Raw genomic sequence first — 24,071 nt, 5'->3', positions numbered from 1 at the left:
CAGGGAAGTTGGCTTGCGTGCATTTCTAGTGCATCAGGACAGAGAACCATCACTTCCTTCTTCTTGTACTGCAGTTTTATCCACTAAGCAGTTCCTCTGCTTGTGCTTCAGCTCAAGGCTTGGCAGTGAGCATCCGTTGGGAGGGGTCACATATGCTCCCAATTCTTAAATGCAACTAGACTGAAAAATCGAAACACATCTGAAAAAAATCGTGGAAGGCCTTGTCTGTATGTTAATCAGAACAGTTCCAGCTTTTCTGCCCATCCCTCTTTATTTGTGAGAAGGATATCATTTGCACAGGAGAACTGAGTTCAGGATGGCAAAATAAGACAGGTCCTCAAACAGGCATTAGTTGGCCATTCTCAGAAGCAGGAAAGGAATTTTAAACAAGTAACACTTGCTCATCTGCATCCTTCTTTCTGAGCTTTTAAGGATATGGTTTTAAGTCTTATTCCACAGTTACAAGTAGTAGAGTATTATTTTATTGTATTTTATTTTATTTTTGTTTTATTTTGATTATTTCTAATGGCAGCTCGGACTGTGGGTTTCTTCTTCACCTAATTCCCAGACACACAAAGCTAGGGCTTCAGTCCTCAACGCACTGCAGTGCAGTCACACGAGTGAGCAGTATGGAGTGTGCTCCCAAATGAATGAGTGCACCAACGTGTATCTCCTGTGAAGACTTCTGAAACCAGCTTTTGAACACGCTTTTGAAGGGTGGCTGGCTGTAGCACTGGATTGCATGCATTGTTTTGCAACGTCTGGTAAAAAAATGTTCACCTTTTTTTTTGGTAAAAACACATCTGAGCCACCTGCTCTCTCCATCACTTCTGGAAGTCAGTCATTGATTGTGAGGAGTTGACGGGAATTTATCCACTGACTGCCATGGAAATGGTTCATGCTTAAGACTCTCCTTTTCTCCGCTGTTCAGACTATTTTTGCCCGTGTTATCTCCCATAACTTCAGTAGATGCACTGCTGTTATAAGGGAGGGAAAATAAAAGAAAAAAAAAAAAAAGAAAAATACAGATTTCCTTAATTAATTTTAAAATTTACATCTTTTCCAGTATCAAGTTCTTCTTATTAATTAATTAGCTCATTTTTCAAATAAGATCATTCAGGTCTTGTCCTGCTTCTTCAGTGCTATACTTTGGTCTACCTCTGTCACATCCTGTTCTGCAATTTCAGGGTTCTTGCCCTGAAATACATGTATTTGTTTTTATTGAAGTGCAATTTGCTTTTATGGTACGCAGTACATTACTTTTACAAACAAAAGAGTTCCACTTAAGCCTATCAGTGCTTTCAAATGTTGTATTTTGACATATAAATTATTTGTGTATATTCTAAAGTGCTTTTTCAGGTGATCAAATGGTAAAAGATTACTGTACCTAGATGATTCTATGAACCAGGCAGATTATGGCAGTTATTTGTCTTCTGTTCTTTGCCAATTCTACCCTTCCTTTCACTGAGGCTAAAAACAATTTGGTAGAATTGAAGCTTTTAATATAAACTTTAAATTCTTACATATGAATTTTCCAACTGTCCTATTACAGGACAGTTAGAATTACAGTCCCGTGACAGGAAAATTATTAACTCAGAATCTCTGGCAGTTATAAAGAATTATGATCATCTGCCAATAACATGCAGCAACCTTCACAAAAAGAGACATCACTTGGCTTTTTTCACTTCCAGAACTAGCAGGCATTAAAGTTGTAGATTAAAATGAACTCTGGTAAAGAAAACACGTAGTGAAACTAGAAACCTTGAACTGCAGTGTTCTCCGTTAACAAATTATTTCATATATTGACGTTACATTTCAGGTTACGTCCAAGAGGAAGATTTAAAGGAAGAGGAAGATATAAAGGAGGAGGAAGAAGATGATGATGACAATTCAACTGCTCAGCTCCAGGGCAGCAATGACACCGGAACGGATGAAGAACATGATGTGGGTCCTGAGCAGAAAGGGAACTTCAGCTACCAGAATTCCCCTGTCAGTCATATATCTACCCAAGATGCAGAAAATGAATCACTGCTGAGTGATGGTAGTGACCATGTGACAGATGTTAAAAGCATTTGCTCTAGAGAGCCGCAGGATCCAAAAACCAGCACCCATCCCAAAGCCCAGAATGAAGCACACAACTGCATGGATAAAATGACAGCAGTCTATGCCAACATACTGTCAGACTCTTACTGGACAGGCTTGGGGCTGGGTTTCAAGTTGTCCAACTCTGAAAAGAGGAGTTGCGACAACAGAAATGGAGGGAGCAAAGCTGATTTTGATTGGCATCAAGACGCACTGTCAAAAAGCTTACAACAGAATTTACCTTCCAGACCTGTCTCGAAACCCAACCTGTTCAGCTCCGTCCAGCTCTACCGGCAGAGCAGCAAAATGTGTGGGACGGTGTTCACTGGTGCCAGCAGGTTTCGGTGCCGGCAGTGCAGCGCAGCCTACGACACGCTGGTCGAACTAACAGTTCATATGAATGAAACAGGTCACTACCAAGATGACAACCACAAAAAGGACAAGCACAGACCTACCAGCTACTCTAAGCCTCGAAAAAGGGCTTTCCAGGACATGGACAAGGAAGATGCACAAAAAGTTCTGAAGTGCATGTTCTGCGGTGATTCCTTTGATTCCCTTCAAGATTTGAGCGTTCACATGATCAAAACAAAACATTACCAAAAAGTGCCTTTGAAGGAGCCGGTACCAACCATTTCTTCAAAAATGGTCACTCCAGCAAAGAAACGCGTGTTTGACGTTAACAGGCCTTGTTCCCCCGATTCCACAACGGGGTCTTTCTCAGACACTTTTTCTCCACAGAAGAATGGGAACCTGCAGTTATCCTCCAACAACCGCTACGGCTACCAGAATGGTGCCAGCTATACGTGGCAGTTTGAGGCCTGCAAATCCCAGATTTTGAAGTGTATGGAGTGTGGAAGTTCCCATGACACTTTGCAGCAGCTCACGACCCACATGATGGTTACTGGCCACTTCTTGAAAGTCACAAGTTCAGCTTCGAAGAAAGGAAAGCAACTTGTTCTAGATCCTTTAGCTGTGGAAAAAATGCAGTCGCTCTCTGAAGCACCAGCCAACGACAGCCCGGTGTCAAAATCAATCAGTAAATCATCATCTGCAGAATGCATAGCTCCTGCATCTGAAATTAAAAAAGAAAGTAAAAAAGATAAAGCTGATGATGCAAACAAAGATGAGAAAGCAGTAAAAACTGAAGAGTATGAGGACACTCTTCAGAAACCACTGGATCCCACAATGAAATACCAGTACCTCAGAGAAGAAGATTTAGAAGATGGTTCAAAAGGTGGTGGGGACATTTTAAAGTCTTTGGAGAACACTGTCACGACGGCCATCAATAAAGCTCAAAATGGAGCACCTAGCTGGAGCGCATATCCCAGCATCCACGCAGCTTATCAGCTCTCAGAAGGAGCTAAGCCATCTTTGCCTGTGGGTTCCCAAGTACTGCAAATCAGGCCAACAATGGCCAACAAGTTGAGGCCCATAGCTCCAAAGTGGAAAGTCATGCCTCTCGTCCCTATCTCAGCAAACGTGGCTCAGTGCACTCAAGTGAAGAAGGAAACTGATGACAGGGAGGAGGTACAAAAGGACTATGCTAAAGAGAGCATTCAAGCTGAGCATGTTTCACTCAGCCAGACTGAGAGGGGACCTATCCTCAAATCTGAAGCCTCTGGGGAGCCAAAAAAGACAGAACCATGTCCCTTGAAAGAGGAAGACAAAATTAAAGAGGACAGTGGAAAAGAAAAATCAGCCCTCAAGGAACCAACAACAGCTTCTCTTAGTAATGGTTGTGCTGCTGCCAACCATTCATCAGAGCTGCCTTGTGTCAACCCTCTCAGTGCCCTGCAGTCGGTACTGAATAATCACTTGGGCAAAGCCACTGAGCCTCTACGGCCCCAGTCCAACTCCAGCCCCAGCTCTAGCACGATTTCTATGTTCCACAAATCTAATTTAAATATGATGGAGAAGCCAGTTTTATCTCCTACTCCAACCCCACCAAAGCCTGCAAGCGTAACCAGGCACTATTTGTTTGAAAATAATGATCAGCCTATTGACCTGACCAAATCTAAAGGCAAGAAAGCTGAGTCAGCTCAAGCACAATCCTGTACTTCTCCACCTCAAAAACATGCTCTGTCTGACATTGCTGATATGGTCAAAGTTCTTCCCAAAGCTACTACACCAAAACCTGCTGCATCTTCAAGGATCCCATCTATGAAGTTGGAAATAGATGTCCGACGCTTTGAAGATGTCTCAACAGAAGTCTCCACTCTGCATAAAAGGAAGGGCAGGCAGTCGAATTGGAACCCTCAGCATCTTCTCATTTTGCAAGCTCAGTTTGCTTCCAGCCTCTTCCAGACATCCGAAGGTAAATATTTATTATCAGATCTAGGCCCACAGGAGCGTATGCAGATCTCAAAATTTACCGGACTGTCAATGACCACCATCAGCCACTGGTTGGCAAATGTCAAGTACCAACTTAGGAAAACTGGAGGAACAAAATTTTTGAAAAACATGGACAAAGGGCATCCAGTCTTTTATTGCAGCGACTGTGCATCTCAGTTTCGAACCCCATCTACTTACATTAGCCACTTAGAATCCCATCTAGGTTTCCAAATGAAAGACATGAACAGGCTGGCTGTGGAGCAGCAAACCAAGGTAGAGCAAGAAATCTCCAGAGTTTCAGTTCAAAGGTCTCCTGAAACAATAGCTGGAGAAGAGGACACAGACTCTAAGTTCAAATGTAAGTTGTGCTGTCGGACATTTGCGAGCAAACATGCTGTAAAACTTCATCTAAGCAAAACACACAGCAAGTCACCAGAACACCATTCACAATTTGTAGCAGAAGTGGATGAAGAATAACTCTTAAGGTATGCATGCTCTATAGTGAGTTTTTATTTCATCCTTTTAAGGAGGCCTCTTTAAATATTCATACTTTATTCAATGTAGGAAAACACTATAAAATGCATAATGTACTGTTGCTTCATTAAACTAATTGCATGTACCTATTCATTTTATAATGTTTTCAGGAAGAGCGCTTGACAAATGCAGAACAACTATATAAAAAAAGTTGCTTCTTGTTAATATTTTCTCAGTACTCACTTTCCTTTTTATTTCTAAGAATTGCTTCACATCCTATGCACTTCAATGTGGAATGCAAGAAATGAATGCTACTCTTTGCAGTGAGAATGGAAAAAGCAGGAAAAAAAAAAGGCACTGAACGCCAAAAGATTGTTACCTCCCTCAGTGCTAATGCATCTGTAAATCTGATTCTGATGGGGGAAAAGAAGGCAATTCAAATGTCAAATTAATAAATAATAAATAGCCCGCGTTCCTGATACACTCAAACCTAGTCTCAAGAATCTACTGATAACTGAGAAGTTTATGTCTACAAGTTTAGCTATTCTTTCACTGATATTTGGACATTCCTCACTGTACAAACTGCTGATGTTTTACACGTACCCAACACACTGTTGGGAGTGGCCTTTCCTGGCGCATCGCTTTAACCTTGCTCATGTCTCTGCTCATTTCGTTTTTAATCTTGAAGACATTTAATTGCGTTTTGTTTCCCGTTGGTGGCCGTGTCAGTCTGTGATACCACTGACTTCAGCACGAGGTTTCATGTGGGCTGGGGGGGCTGGCTCTTCTTTCAGGAAGCACTGAGATTTCTTTTACACAGTTATATTTCCAAAACGTGTTAATATGATACTTCTGCATTACTGTTGATACTTTTTTTTTGGCTGAAAGATGCACCGACCAAAGTGCTGCCACTGCCAGTGTTTATGATATGTAATGTCATGTTCAGATTACACACCGTTTTTGCATTTTTAATTTTACTTGATTCACAAACTCAAATCTTCTTGACTGAAATAAATATGCAGAACTTCTACTGAAAGTCCAAATAGAAGTTTTCTGTTCTAACACGTTTATTTCCAGCAAGGCTCTCTTAGTCATTCCCAGCAAATTCACCAGCAAACTCAGGCTCTGCTTCCATCTGCAGAATAATCATGTGCAGACTCAGATTTTCTCCATCATGTTCATTACTTGAATCACATTTGGGAAATGAATTCATCAGACAGTCAAAATTAAGGATGTGTTGTGGGTTGTCACTCACGCCACCTGCTATTGTGGCTATTCTCTGGCTAATTGAGGGTGCAAGCACTCCGAAGATGAATACTTGCTTGTGTGAAGATTTCACATTTGTTTGCTGCAAATATTCATGAAGCTTTAAGAAACACGTTCTTTGTACGCAGCCAGCACAAGGACTGTGCGTCACTTACGCTCTGTTTAAAAGGCTGCTTTTGGATAATTTAAGCCACTAATCAAAAGGTTGCTTTGGGATGGGTAATAGAAGCTATTGCTATAGTGTGTAATAGTCAAGTGCAGTAAGATTGAAGTTTTACACACATCTTGTATGTGCAGTCTCTATTTGACCGGATTTATTCTTTCTGCATATTTCAACAGGCAAAATTCAGTCCAACTGGAAGGGATTTAATTTTCTCCGTACTGCTAACATCCTTACATTTCTTTGTAGGCATTTTTAACCCAACATCAGAACCCAACACAAAAGGAAGAAACAAACGTACCTTGTTTATCTGAAAATAACAGATTTTGTGCTTAACCAGTTTATTACCATTCAAAATCAATATACCTCCAAAATATTGGGAAATTACAGGAGGTTGGTTGGGAAAAATATACCATATTTCATTTCCTTCCTCACCAGTTAATGATTAATAAGACTCTGACATTCGTCGTTTTCACATAAGAGATATCAGAGCAAACCAATAATTTGGGTTCTATCAAACAAAAGCTATCTGCCAAATATATTAATGTAACAGTTATTTTGGCATATTCGTGGTTTAATGCCTGACAAATGTTTCAGATTTGGTTTTAAAAGCACCGTATTATTATGAAGAGGCAAACCAAACACCCACCCACATAAACATGTTATTGTTCCTCAGGATTTGGAGAATAAGCACAAAGAAAAAAATCTGAGGGGGAAAAAAAGGCTTTCTGCACTGTAATAACCCACACAGACACATCACGAGTGTTATTCAGGTGGATGTGACTGCATAAATAAGGCACTGTCCTGCCTGCCTTTGGGTACCCAGAGATTGCTGTCCTTTTAATACTCATCCTTTTCTAATCTATATCAAGATGCAGGTTGTACCTCACCTTTGAAAAAATATATTTAAATGGCAGTGACAGAGTGATAGCACTGTTATCTGGAACTATAATTTGAGTTGGTATGCATGATAGCACAAATTGTGTGAAATGATGGGGTATTTTGGATAGCACTGTAAAGGTTTTATGACTGTAAGCCTACCCAAGTTCTGGCTGCGCTGGAAGCGTGGAGGCCACAGTTTATTCATACGGTTCCTTCCTGAGATCTGCAAAGAGACTAAATCATATAACAGGGATTTTCAGGGTTTACTTATTCTTACCATGTTATTGTTAAGATTCGGTATGCATTTGAATACTAACATAGAGGAGAGCACAGTGCTGAGAAACGGGGAATATAAAGCACACCAAAATTCTTACAACATGCACGCGCATCTGCATTCACTTGTAGGCAATACTGTAGTGGCATAGACATAAAAATATATGGAAATAAATGGAAATAAAACAGTGGAAAGTGTATCCGAAGTACAGAAATACATAAAATACTTTTTATATTTTAATGAAATTTACTGTTAAAGGTGATATTTTAAAATGTTGACTATCATTAAAGTATAAATGAATAACCTGGGTTGGCACTGTAGAAAAATGTGTTATGCGTATGGATTTATTTTTAAGATCTCTGTGAGGCTGTTTATAAGAAATTCGCTATAAATTCTTCTTAAATGTAAAGACACACATATCTGTTTTATGTTCCTCTTCAGTGTTTTCTTGAGTTCCTTTAACTGATATGGGCTTAGTGATATAATGTAAAATTATGTGTAATATACAACAATCAGATGTCTCTATTCTTTTCATTTAACCTACTTCATATTTGTTTTTATTGCTCTTCTTCAAAGAAACCCCGTGAACATTAGGGAGCGTGGCTTAATCAGAACTAATTTGTATGATGACTTATACCTTCAGAGAGGATTTCTTCCTTTTTTGCAGTTGAATTAGAATTTTTATGTTGTTCCAAGGAAAAAAACAAGCCAAAAGGCAGGGCAGAATTTTATCCCTTACTGTAAAGTCGGGTGGTGGCATTGACTGTCACTGTTGGTGACCGAGGCTCTCTCTGCTCTCTACAACTTTTTGCAGAGATGAGTCTCTATAACGTTAAATTTACCAACTTAATTGGAGAGATTGCTTCACTAAAGGCCCTGATGAGCGAACAAGCAGCTACCTGAAATGAACTAATTGGAAATAAGGCTGCTGCAAAACAAAAAAATGAGTCATAATGGTAAACAGTTTTTCTCTGTTTCCTCCTTTGTCTTTTTTTAACCATCAAGTTTAAAGCTTCTGCAGTGTTTTTTTTTCTACTTTATAGGAGACAACTGACATTCTGTGGTAAATGGAAGAAAGAGCAGAGCAGAACTGAAAATCCTCTAATGCACTGACACTAACTTGCCCTCTATTGTTGAAAATGAACAGGCAATCATGATTGTTCATCAAATGGCTCCTAATGCAGTTAAAGCATTCAGCTATAATTTCTCCTTGCATTTATAATTACTGTCATAGACTGCACACCTCAGTGAGCAGATTAAAGCTATAAACTATTTAGCCGTAGCTTTAAGATGAGGAACTTGATTTGTCTGGCAGCAGTTATTTGTTAGAGAGCTTGACACTTCACATAAAAATGACTCAACTTGATGAAGAACAATGCAGTTTAAGCAATGCAGTGATTTTAAATCAGTCATTATACCACGCCCTGTAAGAATTGCAAAGCAATTTGTTAAATGATATATAGGACACGCAGATAACTGTATGTGTTAAGTATACCAAAATAGAAGATTTTTTTCTTCCATGGATTTTATTTTCTCCTCCCCTCTGGAGCTGGAGGAGCTGCTCTGAACATCATGTTTTGCTATTAGCCAGTATTGGTGTTACACAGGCAAGGCCAATTGCAAGAATCAGTTGTCTGAAGCCACACATTAGAAGACGAAGCAAGGCAACAGGGACAGGCTCAGGTGGGCCTCTGTGCTGCAGTCCCTCAGCAGGGGATTGCCCCAGCTGCCCCTCCTCCCTCCAGTCCACCCTGGTGAAAGCCCAGTCCTTCCAGTCCTTGGAAATTTCTCACCATTCCCCAAAAGCAGCAGATCAGGAATTTTTGAAATTCAGCATTCTGAAAACTTGGAACTTGCCCTGCCCAACATGTTCTCAGTCTAGCACTCACCCTTGTAAATCCAGCAGTAAGAGTTTGCTCTTGGCTTCAGTAAGAGCTGTGTCAGGGCAGATCAGGGTGCATCAGCATGGATGCATCCATGCAGATTTACCTGCTTTTTATGAATACTACAGGTTGCTATTAAGATCAGTGTTGTTGAAATTGTATTAGCTCATGCAGCACACCAGGTTACCCCATATTGTTCCCAGGCACTGTATGAACATACAGGAAATGCCCCCAAAAGGCAGGAATTCTTCAAGGCACAAAGAGAAGCAACCTGTAAGTATTTTGACCAGATCTTAACTGACCTTGAATAGCACCTACTTCATCGAGCATTCAGTATTCATAAGGATATCAAAATCTTACCTTCTCCTTGCTGCATCTGATATTATTAAATTCTACAGCCTTCATAATCTATAGTGGAGCAGTGTTACCCAGTGAAATTTCAAAGGAAGAGGACACATTTTACACCTCGTCAACCAAGTAGCGAAGATCAATAACAGAAGGAAAAGACATGAGCAGCATCCAACCCTCAACAGCACCTTCCAATAAACATGTTGTTTAGCAGGATGATCACTCTGTGCAAATATGATGGAGCACAGATGAAAAACGAGGAAAAGTGTAGATATGGCTTTATGGGAAAAGAGTAAGAGATTTCTCTCTATTTATTGGGATAATGAACAGATAATTCATGATTATTAAGCTGTAGCACTCAGGCCTTATTCTGCCTCTCCTGGGCTGGGAGCTGGGACTGTCCGTGCGTGGAGGTGGGATGTGTTGGTGTGGGAAGCTCAGCTCCATGCTGTGGTTCTCGTGCATCAGCGGAGCCACACAGGATTCACAGCAGCAGATACTGCTCAGGACCCTGCCTGTGAGCAGAAGAATGGGGCAGAAGAAGCCACGCACAGCACAGAGCTTATTTCATAACTGTGACGGTGTTTCTTGCTTGAGAGCATCTCAGTTCCAGGAAAGGGGCAGCAGACTCTGGTTCCCAGCCCATGATAAGGCATGTAGCATCAAGGCACTGCACTGATCACAGCCTCCAGGAAAGCCAAGGGGCCCAAGGCTCCATCCTGCCTGCTCTGGAGGGCTGTGCATCCCAAGAGCATGAGATGGTGGAGCCCTGGAAGGTGGGAGGTGGCTGGAAGGCTCCGACACTCAGTTCTATGAGGGGTTTCCATCTCTGGGGCACTGTGCTGGCTCTGTTGGCTCCGAATGTGTGCGCAAAGTGCAGTGAGGACCAAGAGGAGGGTGTGCTGGGGGCATGGAAAGAGAGGGAATGGCAGCAGCATGCTGGGCAGAGGAAAGGAGGGAGAGGTGGGGAAGGAGGAGGCTTGTTCCTTGCTGGAAATTTGCACGTTCTCTTTATTAAAACAAAACAATTCCTCCTCCCCTCCAAAATCCCTGCCTGCCAGCACTCAGCGCAGCTCCTCTGCCAGGGGTCAGCACATGCAGGATGGGGGAGGGAAGGACGGGGGAGTGGAGGAGGTTGTCATGTCTAATGAATACCCTGAATGTATCGAGATATATATTTTTTTCATTTCAGAAAAGGTTCCATTAAGAGGGAGACAGCCCTAACATGTGCTTTGGCCCCTCATCAGATTTATGAGTATTTGCTCTGCTCTTTAATAGGAAACTCTGCAGCAACTGCCACCTTGCCTGCTCTCCCTGAGATACACAGTGGCTTCTCAGGGAAATGCACTTCATTATTAATGTGAATTTGTACGTTTTTATGACACTGCTTGGGGGAAGGGGCAGGCAGAGATTTCCTGGTGATATATGCTCATTTCTAACCATTTATTGTCCCAGACAATCGAGGAACAATGATAAACATTGTTATAGAAAGTGGAGAGTGCCACAGTGACATTTTTTGAAGGGAAAGGAGAGGTGGCTGGAGTGGTTTTCATGTGGTTGCCCCCCTCCAGTGCCTGCAGCAGCTGCATCAGATCGAGTGACAAAGCGGTCCTGCTGGTGGCACATTGCCTCCCCACGCCTGCCCATTTCTGAGGCCAGCAACAACCCTTTGCTCAGTGCTTTGCTGAAGCAGAGGGGGTACAGAGGAAAGGAAGGAGTGTCTCTTTTGGGAAGCCTCTACTGCAAAAAAGTCACAAGGCTCAGAGTGAATGTTCAGTGTCCCCGGTGCCCCCTTGCCCTGGTAGTTTCTGATTTATTATTGATTGACCTGGCATGGAAACCCTGTGCATGCAGCAGCAGCTGCGAGACATCAAATCAGACCAGGAGCAGAATGGTGAGGGTGTGTGACATCGTTTACCAGAGCATTATCAGCATCTTCTGTTTTCTCTCTTTACTGCAAAGCTCATCTGTAATTCACACAGCCAAGCAGGAGGCCTGGGAAGGGATGAAAATGGTGGGTTTGGGCTGCATTGGAGAACCAAAACAGGGTCACCCTAAAGAGAGATCAGTAAGGCCATGGCTTCCCTGTGATCTCAATTCTCCTGCCTCTCCCAGCAGTGCTCTGCAGGCCTGGTGAAGGTCAAAGTCAGGTTACTCTGTCTGTGCCAAAGCCCCAAAAGCCTTCGTGCATGAGGATGCTTTGCCATTCCCTCTGGGATATCCTCTCTGCAGCACTACCAGCTAGAGCTTCCTCTGTGCCATCGAGCTCATAGCCTCCAGCTATAAGTGAACGACTGTGTTTGTATTCCATTCCCTAGCCCTGAGCACGCACAGTCCTTTGTAACAGGAGGTGCGCCCAGCAGCTGAGCACTGCTGAGAGTTCCTTTATGGCATTTTTCTGCTTTCCTCTTCAGACTGAATAGCAGTGAGGAAGAAAATCAGAATAGTCATATGGGGTTGGGTCAAAAAATCCCAGCCAGTGATATCAAGCCCCAAACCTAAGTTCCCCCTCCTTTTCCCATTCTTTTTTCCATGAGGGTTTCCCAACCAGCAGTAGCAGGATTAGATTTCTTTCTGAACTGTACACAGAAGAGGAATTGCAATCTTACTGCAGAATTCGTAGTAGCTTCGACCAGTAATTCAGATGAGGCCAAACTACTTGTTCTGCTGTGCATGGATAATGCTACAGGGATCCCTTCTGGGTCTGCTTTCTGCTTCTTTTTTGTACACAAACAAAAGTGTTTTTCTCCTCCTGTTGTACAACTGCTGAATCCTAACTGCAAACTTGTTGTTTTCATGAGCTCATTTAATGAAAACTCCCAGCCATTCCCTGTTTCTAAAAAACTCCAAGTTTATACCATAAACCACAGGTTCCCTGGAATTGTGTCTCACTATGTACAAGCAATAACCCGACATAGTGCTCAGCTGCCAGCAGATACCTCCATCCCACATCTCCATCTCTCCACTTCTCTGTCTTGTTCCAAACCAAGGTTAGAAGCAATTCAGTGCACAGTTCCCTGTCTCTGCCCTCTGCTGCTCTCCAAGCAGTCTTTGGTTGTCACCCTGTAGCTGCATGCTGCACCACTTGCTGCAAACACAGCAATGGCTGCACAACAACAGCTGTATTTCTGAGATCAAGTCAAGCTGCTGGCATTGATTCCTATAGGGACTGAGTGGCCACCGGCTTACTTTATAGGGCCATTAAGAGGATTGATGTTGCCTTTTAAGCACCTATTGATCTACATCCCAAGGGACATCGCAGAAGAGGCGTTCCACTGGGATGTGTGAATGCCATGTCCTGCTGCTGCCCACTCTCATGTAAACTGAGCACACCACTCTTACAAGTAAGGGCAAATCTGAATGCTTCCTTCGTGCTTCCTCAGCTCAGGGGCAAACAGCTGTGTGTGATTCAGTCCTCAGCAAAGCTTTCCCCTAAGCTGGACATGCAGACAGATAGGCTGTGGGTGGGCTTCCAGGTCAATAACTCACTTCGTAACCTAAGGAGCCCTAATCTGTTGGCCGAGGTTTTTTATGGTGCAAGACCCAGGTTGTCATCCAGAGAATAGACGACGGGGGAGGTAATTCTGTTTATTTGATCAGTGTATATTTAAAACGTTGCCTATGCTCCCAGGAATTATGTGGAATTCTTCTATAAATCACAAACTCACCAAAAAAAAAAAGAAAAAAGAAAAAAGAAATCTTTCAGTATTTTTCCAAAGAGATTGGGGTGAAAGTTCCTATACTCATTTTTCATGTCTGCAAAAAAAATATCAACACGAATGATAAGTATAGCCAAAAAGAGTGTAAAAGCACACCCTGTCATTTGTTTTCCATGTGCCATATGTTTTCTGAATCCTGCACCTCCCACATACAAATTGCACGCAATAATGTGGGGTGCACACATTACTCAGGATTATTTAGTTAAGCCCTGCCTATCTGAGGGAATTAACTTAGATAAAGTCAAGCCACTGTGCTTTGTTTTGTGTTTTTTTTTCTTATTCTGGATTCATAGAGTAGAAAATTAAAGATCCCACTGTGCCAGGCTTCATGTCATTTGGTTTTAATTTAATTCATCTCTTCAATTCTCTGTTTCTCCTTCTCTTTGAGTATCATCAGTAGGTGGTCCAAGCATCAACCAGAAGATTTACTGGCAAGAGTAAATGTATGAATGCTATGAACACATTGTTTTTCTGATATGATTTAATGACCTTTTTGGCATTCCCATGGCTGTTGAAATCTTCCATAATAATTCCCCTTGGCAGGCAAAGCTCCTGTTGATCAGGTGAAAGCTGATGCAAATGTCAAATGTCAATAAATTTGTAATCCATAAATGTAATACTCAGTGCCAGAGTGAGACAGGGTTAAACAGAGTGCAGCAGCAGACACCTAAGGTATGAGCTAAATCTTCGTATTGTGAACAGAAAATAGGAGAGGAGTTCACCTCCAAAAGGTCCCTGTAGCCAAACTCTTCTCACTCCCTGTTCTCTCTGCATGTTTTCTGAATTGCTGAGCTTTGACAAAAGAGGTTGTGATTGCATTCGGCAGCATGAGGCTGGGGGTGCAGGTTCTGCCCCTTGATCTCTTTTTGACTCGTTGCGTGAGGCTGGGAGTGAACTTCTCTGTGTTTCCAGAGGAGCTCTTTCCCATTGCAGAGGTTTCAGAGCCATCGGAGTTTGATCCTGGAAGCGATCAGTTATGCAAGATATTCTGTAAATTAACAAGACCACTTACATAACTTAGGTGTTGCAGGAATGAGTTGTGGCTCATTTGTAGTTTTAAGATGCTTGAAAAGGGCGAGCTGTGTTTGAAGCCTGATTTTATATACAATAAAGACATAAGAACAATCACATAATTTCCCAAGAGATTTTCTTGAGGGCCCTCTGCTTTGACCTTTGGCTCTGAAAAGCTCTGGTTTGTTTGACATTGAAAAAAAGCAAATGTGTGAATGCAGTGCCACGAGCATTTGCACTTTGAGCATGCTGGGGCTGAACACAGCTGAACTGGAAAAGACTGCAGCAGCTAATGTACTGGGAAAACATAACAGAGGCATTTACTTAATAACTCAACTAATTCCTTTAGCTCACCTTGTAGAGATTTAACCTTTGAATGAGAGAGTCCCTAGTTCAAAATCCTACGTCTCCTCTGTCCTTGTGTTAATTTTTAAATTATATATCATTGTTGAGAGGCCCTTGTGTTGAGCATTACAGGCTATTTTTCATGTCTAAACTGGGGAATTATAACTGAACATTAGCTACTGGCTATAAATCACACGGAACAAAGTGGCATCTGCATCTACTCAGTAACAAGAGCAGGAGAAATGCAACTTACTTAAGTTGAGACAGGAAAGAGGACACAGGCGCAGCAACAGAGATAATTGTGACTGGGGAGAACTAATGGTTCTTCGAGCCGCGTGGGGCTGTGCAGCCCTGTGCTCAGAGCTCCACAGCCAGTGCTGTAAGTGCACGGTCACAGCAGGAGCTCAGGCAATTTGCAGGGGAAATGCGGAGCTGGAAGATATTTCACACACCCCTGCAATGCCACCTAGCACGCTGCCGGTCACGGCAGGCCAGCTTTGGAGTCAGGGAGAGCTTTTTCAGAGCCTGGAAATTGCACTGTTTTGCTCTCCCCATCCCCATCCTCCATCAGCAAGCATGAGTGAGCAGTGTCCACAACTCGCTCTCCTTGGGAAATGTTTTTATTTCTAATTATGGCTAAAGCCCAGGTGAGGAGGAGGCAGCACAGCTGTCAGCACAGTAATCCATAGGGCCATGGGTCTGGGCTGTGCAGCTCTGCCCACTGCTCTGCTCACGGCAGGAGCACTGCAGTGCCTGTGCCTTCCTGAGCAGCTCGGCAAAGGGACAGCACTATCTTAAAAAACAGCAAGAGAAGCTTAACCCAGTGTGGTGTCATTCTTGCGTTTGTCTCTGCTGTCTTTTACTTTGGTACTGCCTTTTTTTAGTTCCCCAAACTTTGAACAAAGCTTCCATGATCTCTTGTGTCTTCACTGGGGCAAGACAAAGCTGCCCGCGTAGTTTTGGGGGCCACACGCTTTCATTTGTACAGTGGCAGCCAGCAGAGTTTCTTCATAAACTGCTGCACCAAATGCAGAAGGGGCTCAAGGTGAGCTCTGCCTGCATTGCATCTCAAAAGGAGAACAGAGCTTCACAAAGAGGTCCCCAAGCAGTTGGGTTTGTTCTGTTTGTACATTGCTGAGCACAACGAGTTGCTGGTCCAGGCTCCAAGTGGCAGTAATGGCAGTAGGTGTTCTGCTGATTAGAAGTAAACTTCAGGACGTTCTTAAAAGCTTTGCTTTAGGGGCCTATGTCTGGTGCATTTATTAGGCTGTTCAGCAGTAATTCAGATGGCAGAGAATTGGTTAGGACCTGGTCTATCTAATTGTGTGTCTAAATCATAGTTGTGCCGTGATTCAGAGGTACTAACATTACAGTCTGCACCGAATGGCTGAGGTTATATGGTCAGATTCCTGCAGATGGTCAGTTTGTACCATAAAATTTAAAATTACAACTTGCTCCATAAAACTACTGCCTCAAATTTATTATATATTGCGGCACAACAAGCAAATTAATACTAGATGCAGTATATGCCCCGACATTAATGTGAGCAGAGGATGAAATATTCTCTTCCCAGCTCATTGGTACACATTCCCTTCAGAGCACCAAGGAAGGCACCAGGAGTGCAGCCCTGCATGGTGCAGTGCCAGCCAGGGGGTGGTGGGAAGGACGTCACAGCCCAGCATGGGGACACTGCATCCACCCCAGCACGGGGACATCGCACGCACCCCAGCACGAGGCCCTGGGGCTTTCAGACCCGCAGTTCTGCTCCGTGTGCTGTGCCTGCAAGAGCTGAGCGCTCAGCAAAATCTTTTTATTATTCGTCATAAAGAATCACAGCTGTGAAAAGCAAACTAGGGAAGGGGAGTGGGAACAGGCAAGCGCGCTCCCCTGGACCGGTGTAAATCAGGAGCAGCTCCTCTGTAGGTCTGCTGAATTACGCTGCTGTCACTCCGACATCAGCCCAGAATCAGCCCCTTTACCTGCAAGAGATGAGTGAAATATCTTACAACTGTGTGTCCAGGAGCCTGCTAAGCTTCTTGTAGAGTTGCTGTCAGTATGCCCAGGGCAGAAGCATATTTTTTTTCTTCCTGTTGTACATAAGGGCTCTGCTGCAGCCGACAACATGAAATGTGTTAGTTCGGTTTGTTCAAAATGGAGTGTGTTTGTTAAGTGTTGCCTCTTTGATGTTGCGCTGCCATCTCCATCTTTGTCATCATTGCCCATCTTTTTCAATCTAATGAACTCAAACCATCAGTGCAACTTAAGTTCGGCTGTCTGTTCTTGCATAGTTAATATTAAAAATGTACTAACAGTGTGGCTGCGAAATCAAATTATGCACATAAATATGCTGGCATAGCAGAGGAGGCGGCAGAAGCTGAAGTTAGCAACATTGATGCCAGTTCACATTTGCAAATCAACCGTCAATCTGTCATTAAACATGTTATCAAATGATGATAAGTGTATGCTTCTTGCTTGCATTGGCGCGCTTATTCCCGATGTTGATGTGCATTAATGGGATAATGTGCATTAACATAGTCTTGCTTGGATGAACACAAAACATTTTTTATCCGTCTTAGTTTGTTTCCCCCTGTGGCCCCCAAGTAAGTGTTTTGTGTTATCAAATTGCCAAAAAATGGGAAAACATATTACTTTTAATTAGCAAAAATTTTGAGTCGTTCTTTTTTTTAAAATTTTTATCCAGACTCTCCTGTGTGTTGTCAGTGGAGGTGGAGGGGACAGAAGAACATTCCCTTGCCTTCTTTAAGTAAAACGATTAATGTCAGAAACTCAGAGGCTGACAATTATGCTCTGTCTTAATGCACTGGCCTTTCATCTGCAGCCCTTGCTTTTGACACGAGTGATGGTTTCAGTTCAGCGATATGAAAGGCAGGAAAGGAAATGATCTCAGGCATTCCCAGCCCATTGTGCGCTGCTGTACGCAGACATGGCAAGCAGTCCTGTGCTGGCTTCAGTTTGTGGTTTTGCATGCGAGTCGGCAGCGGCTGTACCTAAAGATGGAACAAAAAGCTGCAGAAGAGCACGGCTGCTCCAGGAGGGAGTGGAAGGAGCTTCCCACCCAATGCCCGGCGCTGCCACCGCTCTGCGTGATGCCGCTTATGGCACACGCTGACAGTGAGCTTCCTGGAAGTGGAAAAAAATCCCAACGCGAAGTGGCGGAAGACATAAAACCATAGGGAGGGTCTGCAGACCATCCCATGTCACAGGGCTTCCTGCCTCCCAGCCCTGCCCGCAGCGCCCGCCAGGCGAGGGCTCAGCCCTGGGGAAGGCGCATTGCCCTGGGAGCCATTTCAATAAATATGAACATTTGTGGTGGTGTTTGTTTGTTTGTTTTAATTGCTTCTATTCAGAATTGGGGTTTTTTTTCTACCCAGACACAATTCAGAGCTTTTGGAAAAGCTGAGGTGGAACTCTACCAGAGCAGGAGAGGCATCTGCTGGTCTTTTGTTCTTCTGGGACTTCAAGGTTTTCAAACTCTTTAAAAAGCAAATGAATCAAGGTTCTTCCCACCCTTTGGAAAAAAGCTGTTTTAAATCTTCTTGTATTTATGCAAGGGGGGCAAAATCGTGATGATCTACCCAGGTTTTTTACAGTAAAACAGCAATATTAATGAAAAACAGCCTGGATAATGTCTGGTCCTGTTCAAAACACCACGACTTATTCCAGGACTTTTACTAGGCATTACTGGTAGTGTTATCAAATCAGGCTCAAGAGTTGCCTTAAAGGAAAGTCAATCATTTAAAGCGTTTTATTTTTAGTTTATGAGGTGGAAAATAAAACTCCTTCTAAAACTTTTATGATAGACATCATATTATTTACATGTCCCTAAAATAGCAACTATTTCTCATACAATAAAAATGTTTATAAATTACTTTTAGTCTCTGTTTATGAGTGCATTTAACATCCAAACATGGCTTGAGCTTCGTCCCGAACCTAAAAAAATCAGAGCTAGTAGAATAACGACTTTGTACATTTGAATGTTTTGGTAAACGGGTCAAACTCTTGATCACTCTTCCTTTTTTTTATCAATCTAACAATGCCATTATCTGTAGGCATCTTATTCAGGTCTCTGATTTCTATTATCTAGGTGATTTAAAGGAAAATAATAGGGGATAATTATTGATTTTTTTTTAAATTGTTTTGATTTTTGAAAAGCCTATTATTGCTAAATTGTGGGTACAGCAGCACAAGTTTTATACTCATAAAACTCTAATAACAGTAATTGCATTCCTATTATTCTGTAGCTTCAATGAGACCTCATGTTTTCTACTTCTACACCAAAGATCTTGTCTTCTCATACAGAGAGCCTGAATTTTAAGTTTGTTTCTTGCTACACATTCATTACTGGCAAAATTTACCCAGCAACACTTTTTTTTACAGCTGTGTAGCTTTATGTTGCTTCTACTCCATGAGCTGCCTTGAAATTAATTTGTCAAACATTTGTTCCCACTGCTTAGGGAAGGTTCCTGATCAGATGAGTGGACCAATTTGTCTTGGTGGAGAGGTGCCAGGAATCAGATGGCTTTAAAAAGGCTGTGAGTGGGGGGCTCCTGTAAGGCAGCTCAGGTTAGGGTCATGCAGGTGACTTTTGATATCACAAACAGCATCTGGACAACTGGTGGGTGAAAGGCGTCTTGCCGTCTCCCCCTCCACGATGACTTTGAGACAGACCTTCCTGGAAGCTCTTCATTGCCAGTGTCCAATTCTTTCTATTTTTGGCATTTGGCATGCAGCAGATCAAGGTATAAAATGGGCATATCAAAACTGAACCCAGATCCAAAATCCCAGCTACATCATGATAGTGTCTGGTAGAAGACTGGGTCTGGGTTTCATCTTCACTACTTCAGTCGGTCTCTGCTTTGAACAGATGCATTCATCAGCTGCATTAATTTACCAATTGTCATTAAGCAATTTAAAACAGTGGGATACTGGGTTGTTCCTTGGTAATCATTTGTCAAAGGAAATGTTGAAAGTGGGAATTAGAAGTAACAGAGTTACGCTGTTCTTCCTCTTGATTCTCCAGTCTTTATGCTTCATACTGCATATTCTCCTATTATCTTAGGCTAACTTTGGAGTGTTTGTCAGTTTTTGAAAATGGCAAGTAATTAGTCAATATGTTTTCACCATATGTATCAAGCTCAGTAAAGAGGCAACCATTGGCCTTTGTCATGGCACAGTAAGCGTTCGTTTTCTCAGCACTTCAAGTTATGCTGAGCGTGTGGTGAACGCCAAAGAATTTAATGAGGAATTTTACAATGAAACATTTGACATAATAATTCACTGTTCAGCTCAGTTCACAAATTTGGGACGAGGCCCCGTTTCAGATTTCATCAACTTGTGCTGTTCACACTCGAGGTCTTGCATGAGCTGCATCTCCCCTGCCTGGTGCCCTGAGCAGAGAGCAAAGAGGCTGTACAAAGGGTGGATAAATTGTTACTGACTCAATGTGGTCCTGCTTTGCATCTTCTTGGCACAGATGCTGTGTACAAGAGGGAAGAATTCTTGAAACCATGTTTCCCTTCCAGACGGCCTTAGTGCTTACCCCAAGCTAGTAAGTGCACTCTTTCCACGGAGAAATTCTTGCTTTGAGGCTTCCACTGTTGCTGTCAATGTTCTATAAAATATAAAAAAAAATCAGATCTGATCTTAACACTGCTGATAAAAAGTGTCATTTGCCCCGATTTTACCTTCTGAGCAAAAATATGTGCAGTGCTTGTGGAGAGAGAGAGGATAGGCAGCAGCCCTGCCGGGGCTCTTGGGAATCCTCTATTTCAATTATTTGTGGAACAGGTTTTTACATTCTTCACTGGCTTTCCTTAGATTTACAAAAAGAACTTCTGAGCTCAGAGTCAATTCAGTGAGCTACAGGTGTTTTGTTTAACACTTTGGGGTGCATGCAGTAAATAGCCACAAATATGATGGCATATTGTTTTACTGCGGTCGTGATTTAAATATAAGTAGCATTGCTACTGAAGTCAATAGGACTTTCTCCCGAGTATGTTTTGCAGAGTATGGTATGATTAGAATATGACAGTTAATAGTCTTGTTTATGTTATTATATTTAATGAATAAATATATCAGTCTGTACGTCAAAATCGGTTTTGTTTATACTCTTTAATTCTAGTCTTATCTCCCCTAGATGCATGTTATATCTTTTAATTTTATAATTATCCACTTTATTCATGTGTGACACTACAGAACTGCCACTTATATCCTATGAGACATCCAAATGCAAACAGATGGAAGACAAGCATCCATTAGGAAATTCAGATCTGGATCTGAATCCAGCTCCTTATTTTCAAAGACCTCCACACTCAGCCCAGGAACTTGGTTGAGCTGCTGTACGAAGGAGCAGCAGTTGCAGAATGGGAGTCTACATAGCATATGTAAACACGAACTGCCAACAGGGACTTTACATGATCCTCCAACTAAATATTACTTTCTTCCTCTTGAAGGAGACCTGTTCTTTAAAGGCAGAGAGGGAACACTTCTCACGTTGGTCTTCTGAAGTCTTTCAAAAGAGGAATTCAAGGTTTATTGGGCAGGAGAGAGAGAATGGAAACATAAGCATAACTTCACAGCCGAGTGATTATAACACTTGGCTAGAAGGAACGTCAGTCCATGCTCCAAGGGCCATTTTAACTTGACTGAATTCACAGGACAGAATACTTTCACTGTCCTTGCGTGTGGAGGCTCAGGGTTTACCTCTCCCAGGTGAGCAACCCCAGGAGGCAGCAGAATCCTGCTCCTGTCGGCCTCTTCTCTCTCAGCTGGAGGTTCAGTTTCGCAAAGCTCCTAAGGACCAAATGGTCTGTGTCCCTACACCAGTGCTGGGCACTCTGCATCCTGAGAAATCCGTCAGCCAAACGATAGTTCTAGAAGAGCAAATTCCAATTTGCTTGCTTAGGAATCTCCTGGTGTGTCTAATTACTCATAGTATAATGATGAAAAGTTTAGTAAAACATCTTGGGTGTTACATGTATAGGATGACAGCATCCACAGGATTCTGCATGTTCTCCTTTAAAATTTTTCTTTCTGTCTGTTGATGTAACACGAAAAATATCTGCTGTTGATGCTGTTTCCAAAAGGCAGTGCCTTCTTTTATATCCAGTAGCCAAAACCTGTGTGAGAGCAGGCTGGGAAAGGGGAACACCCATGTATAAAACCACAGCACAGAGCAAGTCGCTGGGATTACAGGGGAGCAGCTGGCAAGAAGAGACATGTGCAGCCAGATAATAACAATTAAAAAAAAAAAAGCTTGTGATTCCGCAGGTTTCTGAAAGCAGTGTCAGTGCTTAGCATGTTCTTTTTTTTGTTTTGCATCTTCTTGATTGGTATATTTATTTGCTGGGCAGTATTTCAGCCTGTTAGATTTTGAAAGCCTCCCTCACCTATTTCATGAAAAGAACTCCTGGTAAGTGGCCGCAAAAGAGTCACCCCTCCAAAGCAGTAATCTGAGGAAGGGAAAATCTGCTCAGGAATGTGGCACAGACAAAGTGAATACTTTTCCCAGTTAGCACTTGAAGAAGAAAATATCATAATATTTAAACCAGTTTTGAAAACTTTCCATGAAAATAGGGGAAGGGAAGAAAAAAAAAAAACCATAAAACACTGGTTGCATACAGAGAGAGGCCAAAGAGGGTTCAGTTACCATAGAGATTATTACTGGCAATTGGTACTCAACAGCAGATTGGGATCTGTTAGCAATATTTTTATTAATATTTTCTCTTAATTGGTTATTTATGTATTTTGGATCCATCTCTGTGCCGAGCCCAGATTTTACTCTTTACCTGTCACTCTTTTTGACATGAAGCAGTATTGGCTGTGCCAGATATCAGGCGTTCCCTCGATTTGTAAACACTGGCGTGGGTCACGAGTACCAGAATGATAAATAACACGTGGACAAGTCCCTGTGCTTGGCTTTGGATGGCAAAGCGGGGGGAGAAGCATCACAAATGCTCTCAGTCTCTGCAAGCCTTCACCAGAAGCACTCTTCCGTGCAAACCCTTATTGCCATTATAATTATGACAATTTTTTGTAGGTACAACAGAGAGAATTCAGAATGCCTTTTCCCCTTTCAATTTTCCCTCGTGTGTATGCAAGCCCAGTCATTTAAGACGTGCCTGTTCCAACGCACAAACTGGTATTTAGAAAATACCCTGTTGTGAAGCATTTCCCTCCCCTCCCTGTCTTCCCTTCCTAAAGGATCATCCTGTTGCCTGGGTGTGCTGCAGCAAATGGAAACAACTCGCATCTTCATCGCCACTCCAGCAGAAATATGTTGAAAGGCCCATGTTAAATTAAGGGACTTTTTTAACCAATCAGCTGCTACAAGCTGAATTCTAAATTTTTTAGAGAGTGCCCCGTCCTGAACTTAGCCAACATTAAACACATTTTAATGTGTTACCGGACTGTTACCCCATAGGAGTGCTGCTGGCAGCCCACCGGGTTTCCATCCCCTTCCCCCTCACTTCTCCAGCTTTGGGGTCCCAGCAGTGGGGAATGGGCCCAGGGGGGGCTCTCAGCCCCACACAGCGCTTTAAGAGAGATGGAAAACGAGGAAAGGAGAGACGTGGCTTTTCTCCTCTCATCTCCTTTAGTTATCGTGATCTTAAGGGTTATCTGAAATGATACTAGGCTCTGCATTTCAGATGGAAATGTGATTTTCCAAGCTGATGGTGTCACTTTAAGTAAACAAAGTTAATTCTGCTTCCTGCTGCACAAGGCCTAATCTCATTACCCAGACCACAAGTAGCAAAACAGAAAATATTCCCAACTGTCAAAAGAACTTAAAATGAAGGTGGGGATTGTTTTTATCTTTTGTCACCCTTCTCTGCCCAGATCCCTCAATGCACACTAATTATCACATCAGATCTATTGAAACCTATTCAGATCCCCCAGCCTCTGCTTGTGGTTCCTCTTTCATTCGATGCACCTATAGAATAGTAGTACTTCTGCTGCATCTTCCCCTGTTGTAAACCCCAAACAGCCCCTCTGGGCTTACTGGAGTTCTTCGTGGGTTACATAAGGAGCAGAACCAGGGAACTGCTGACTGAATGCTGCAGTGCTGCTCCAGCTTTAGGCAGGAGGGAATCCAAACAGGCTATGGAGTGATTCTCAGCTCATCTCAAACCAGCCCCCGATCAGAGGAGAATCATTCACACAACCCTGCAACAGTGTTTTCCACCCCCTCTTCATTTAAAATGACCTTTATGTGATGAGAACGTCTGCCTTGCTGAGCCTTAATTGCTTAATTAGAGAACCAGGTTCCCTATTAG

General features: G+C 42.6%; 1 protein-coding gene across 3 annotated transcripts in view; it reads left to right on the top strand.

Annotated features, from left to right (window-relative positions):
- The window catches only part of TSHZ2 (teashirt zinc finger homeobox 2), a 211,825-nt gene that overhangs the window by 126,493 nt on the left and 61,261 nt on the right, over positions 1-24,071 (top strand). For 2 of the 3 annotated variants that reach the window (XM_042884890.1, XM_042884892.1), the window contains exon 2: positions 1,820-4,898. In XM_042884890.1, coding sequence (XP_042740824.1) covers positions 1,820-4,890 — 3,071 coding nt within the window. In that variant the 3' untranslated portion in view covers positions 4,891-4,898. Of the gene's footprint in view, positions 1-1,819; positions 4,899-17,614; positions 17,726-24,071 lie in introns of those variants that run through there. The other variant, XM_042884891.1, reaches the window with a different exon arrangement.

Source organism: Lagopus leucura, unplaced genomic scaffold (assembly GCF_019238085.1).
Source record: "Lagopus leucura isolate 7727_CA_CO unplaced genomic scaffold, USGS_WTPT01 Super-Scaffold_100047, whole genome shotgun sequence".
NCBI classification, from domain to species: domain Eukaryota; kingdom Metazoa; phylum Chordata; class Aves; order Galliformes; family Phasianidae; genus Lagopus; species Lagopus leucura.
The sequence above is the reverse complement of the archived record's forward strand: the minus strand, read 5'-3'. Positions and strand labels throughout refer to the sequence as shown.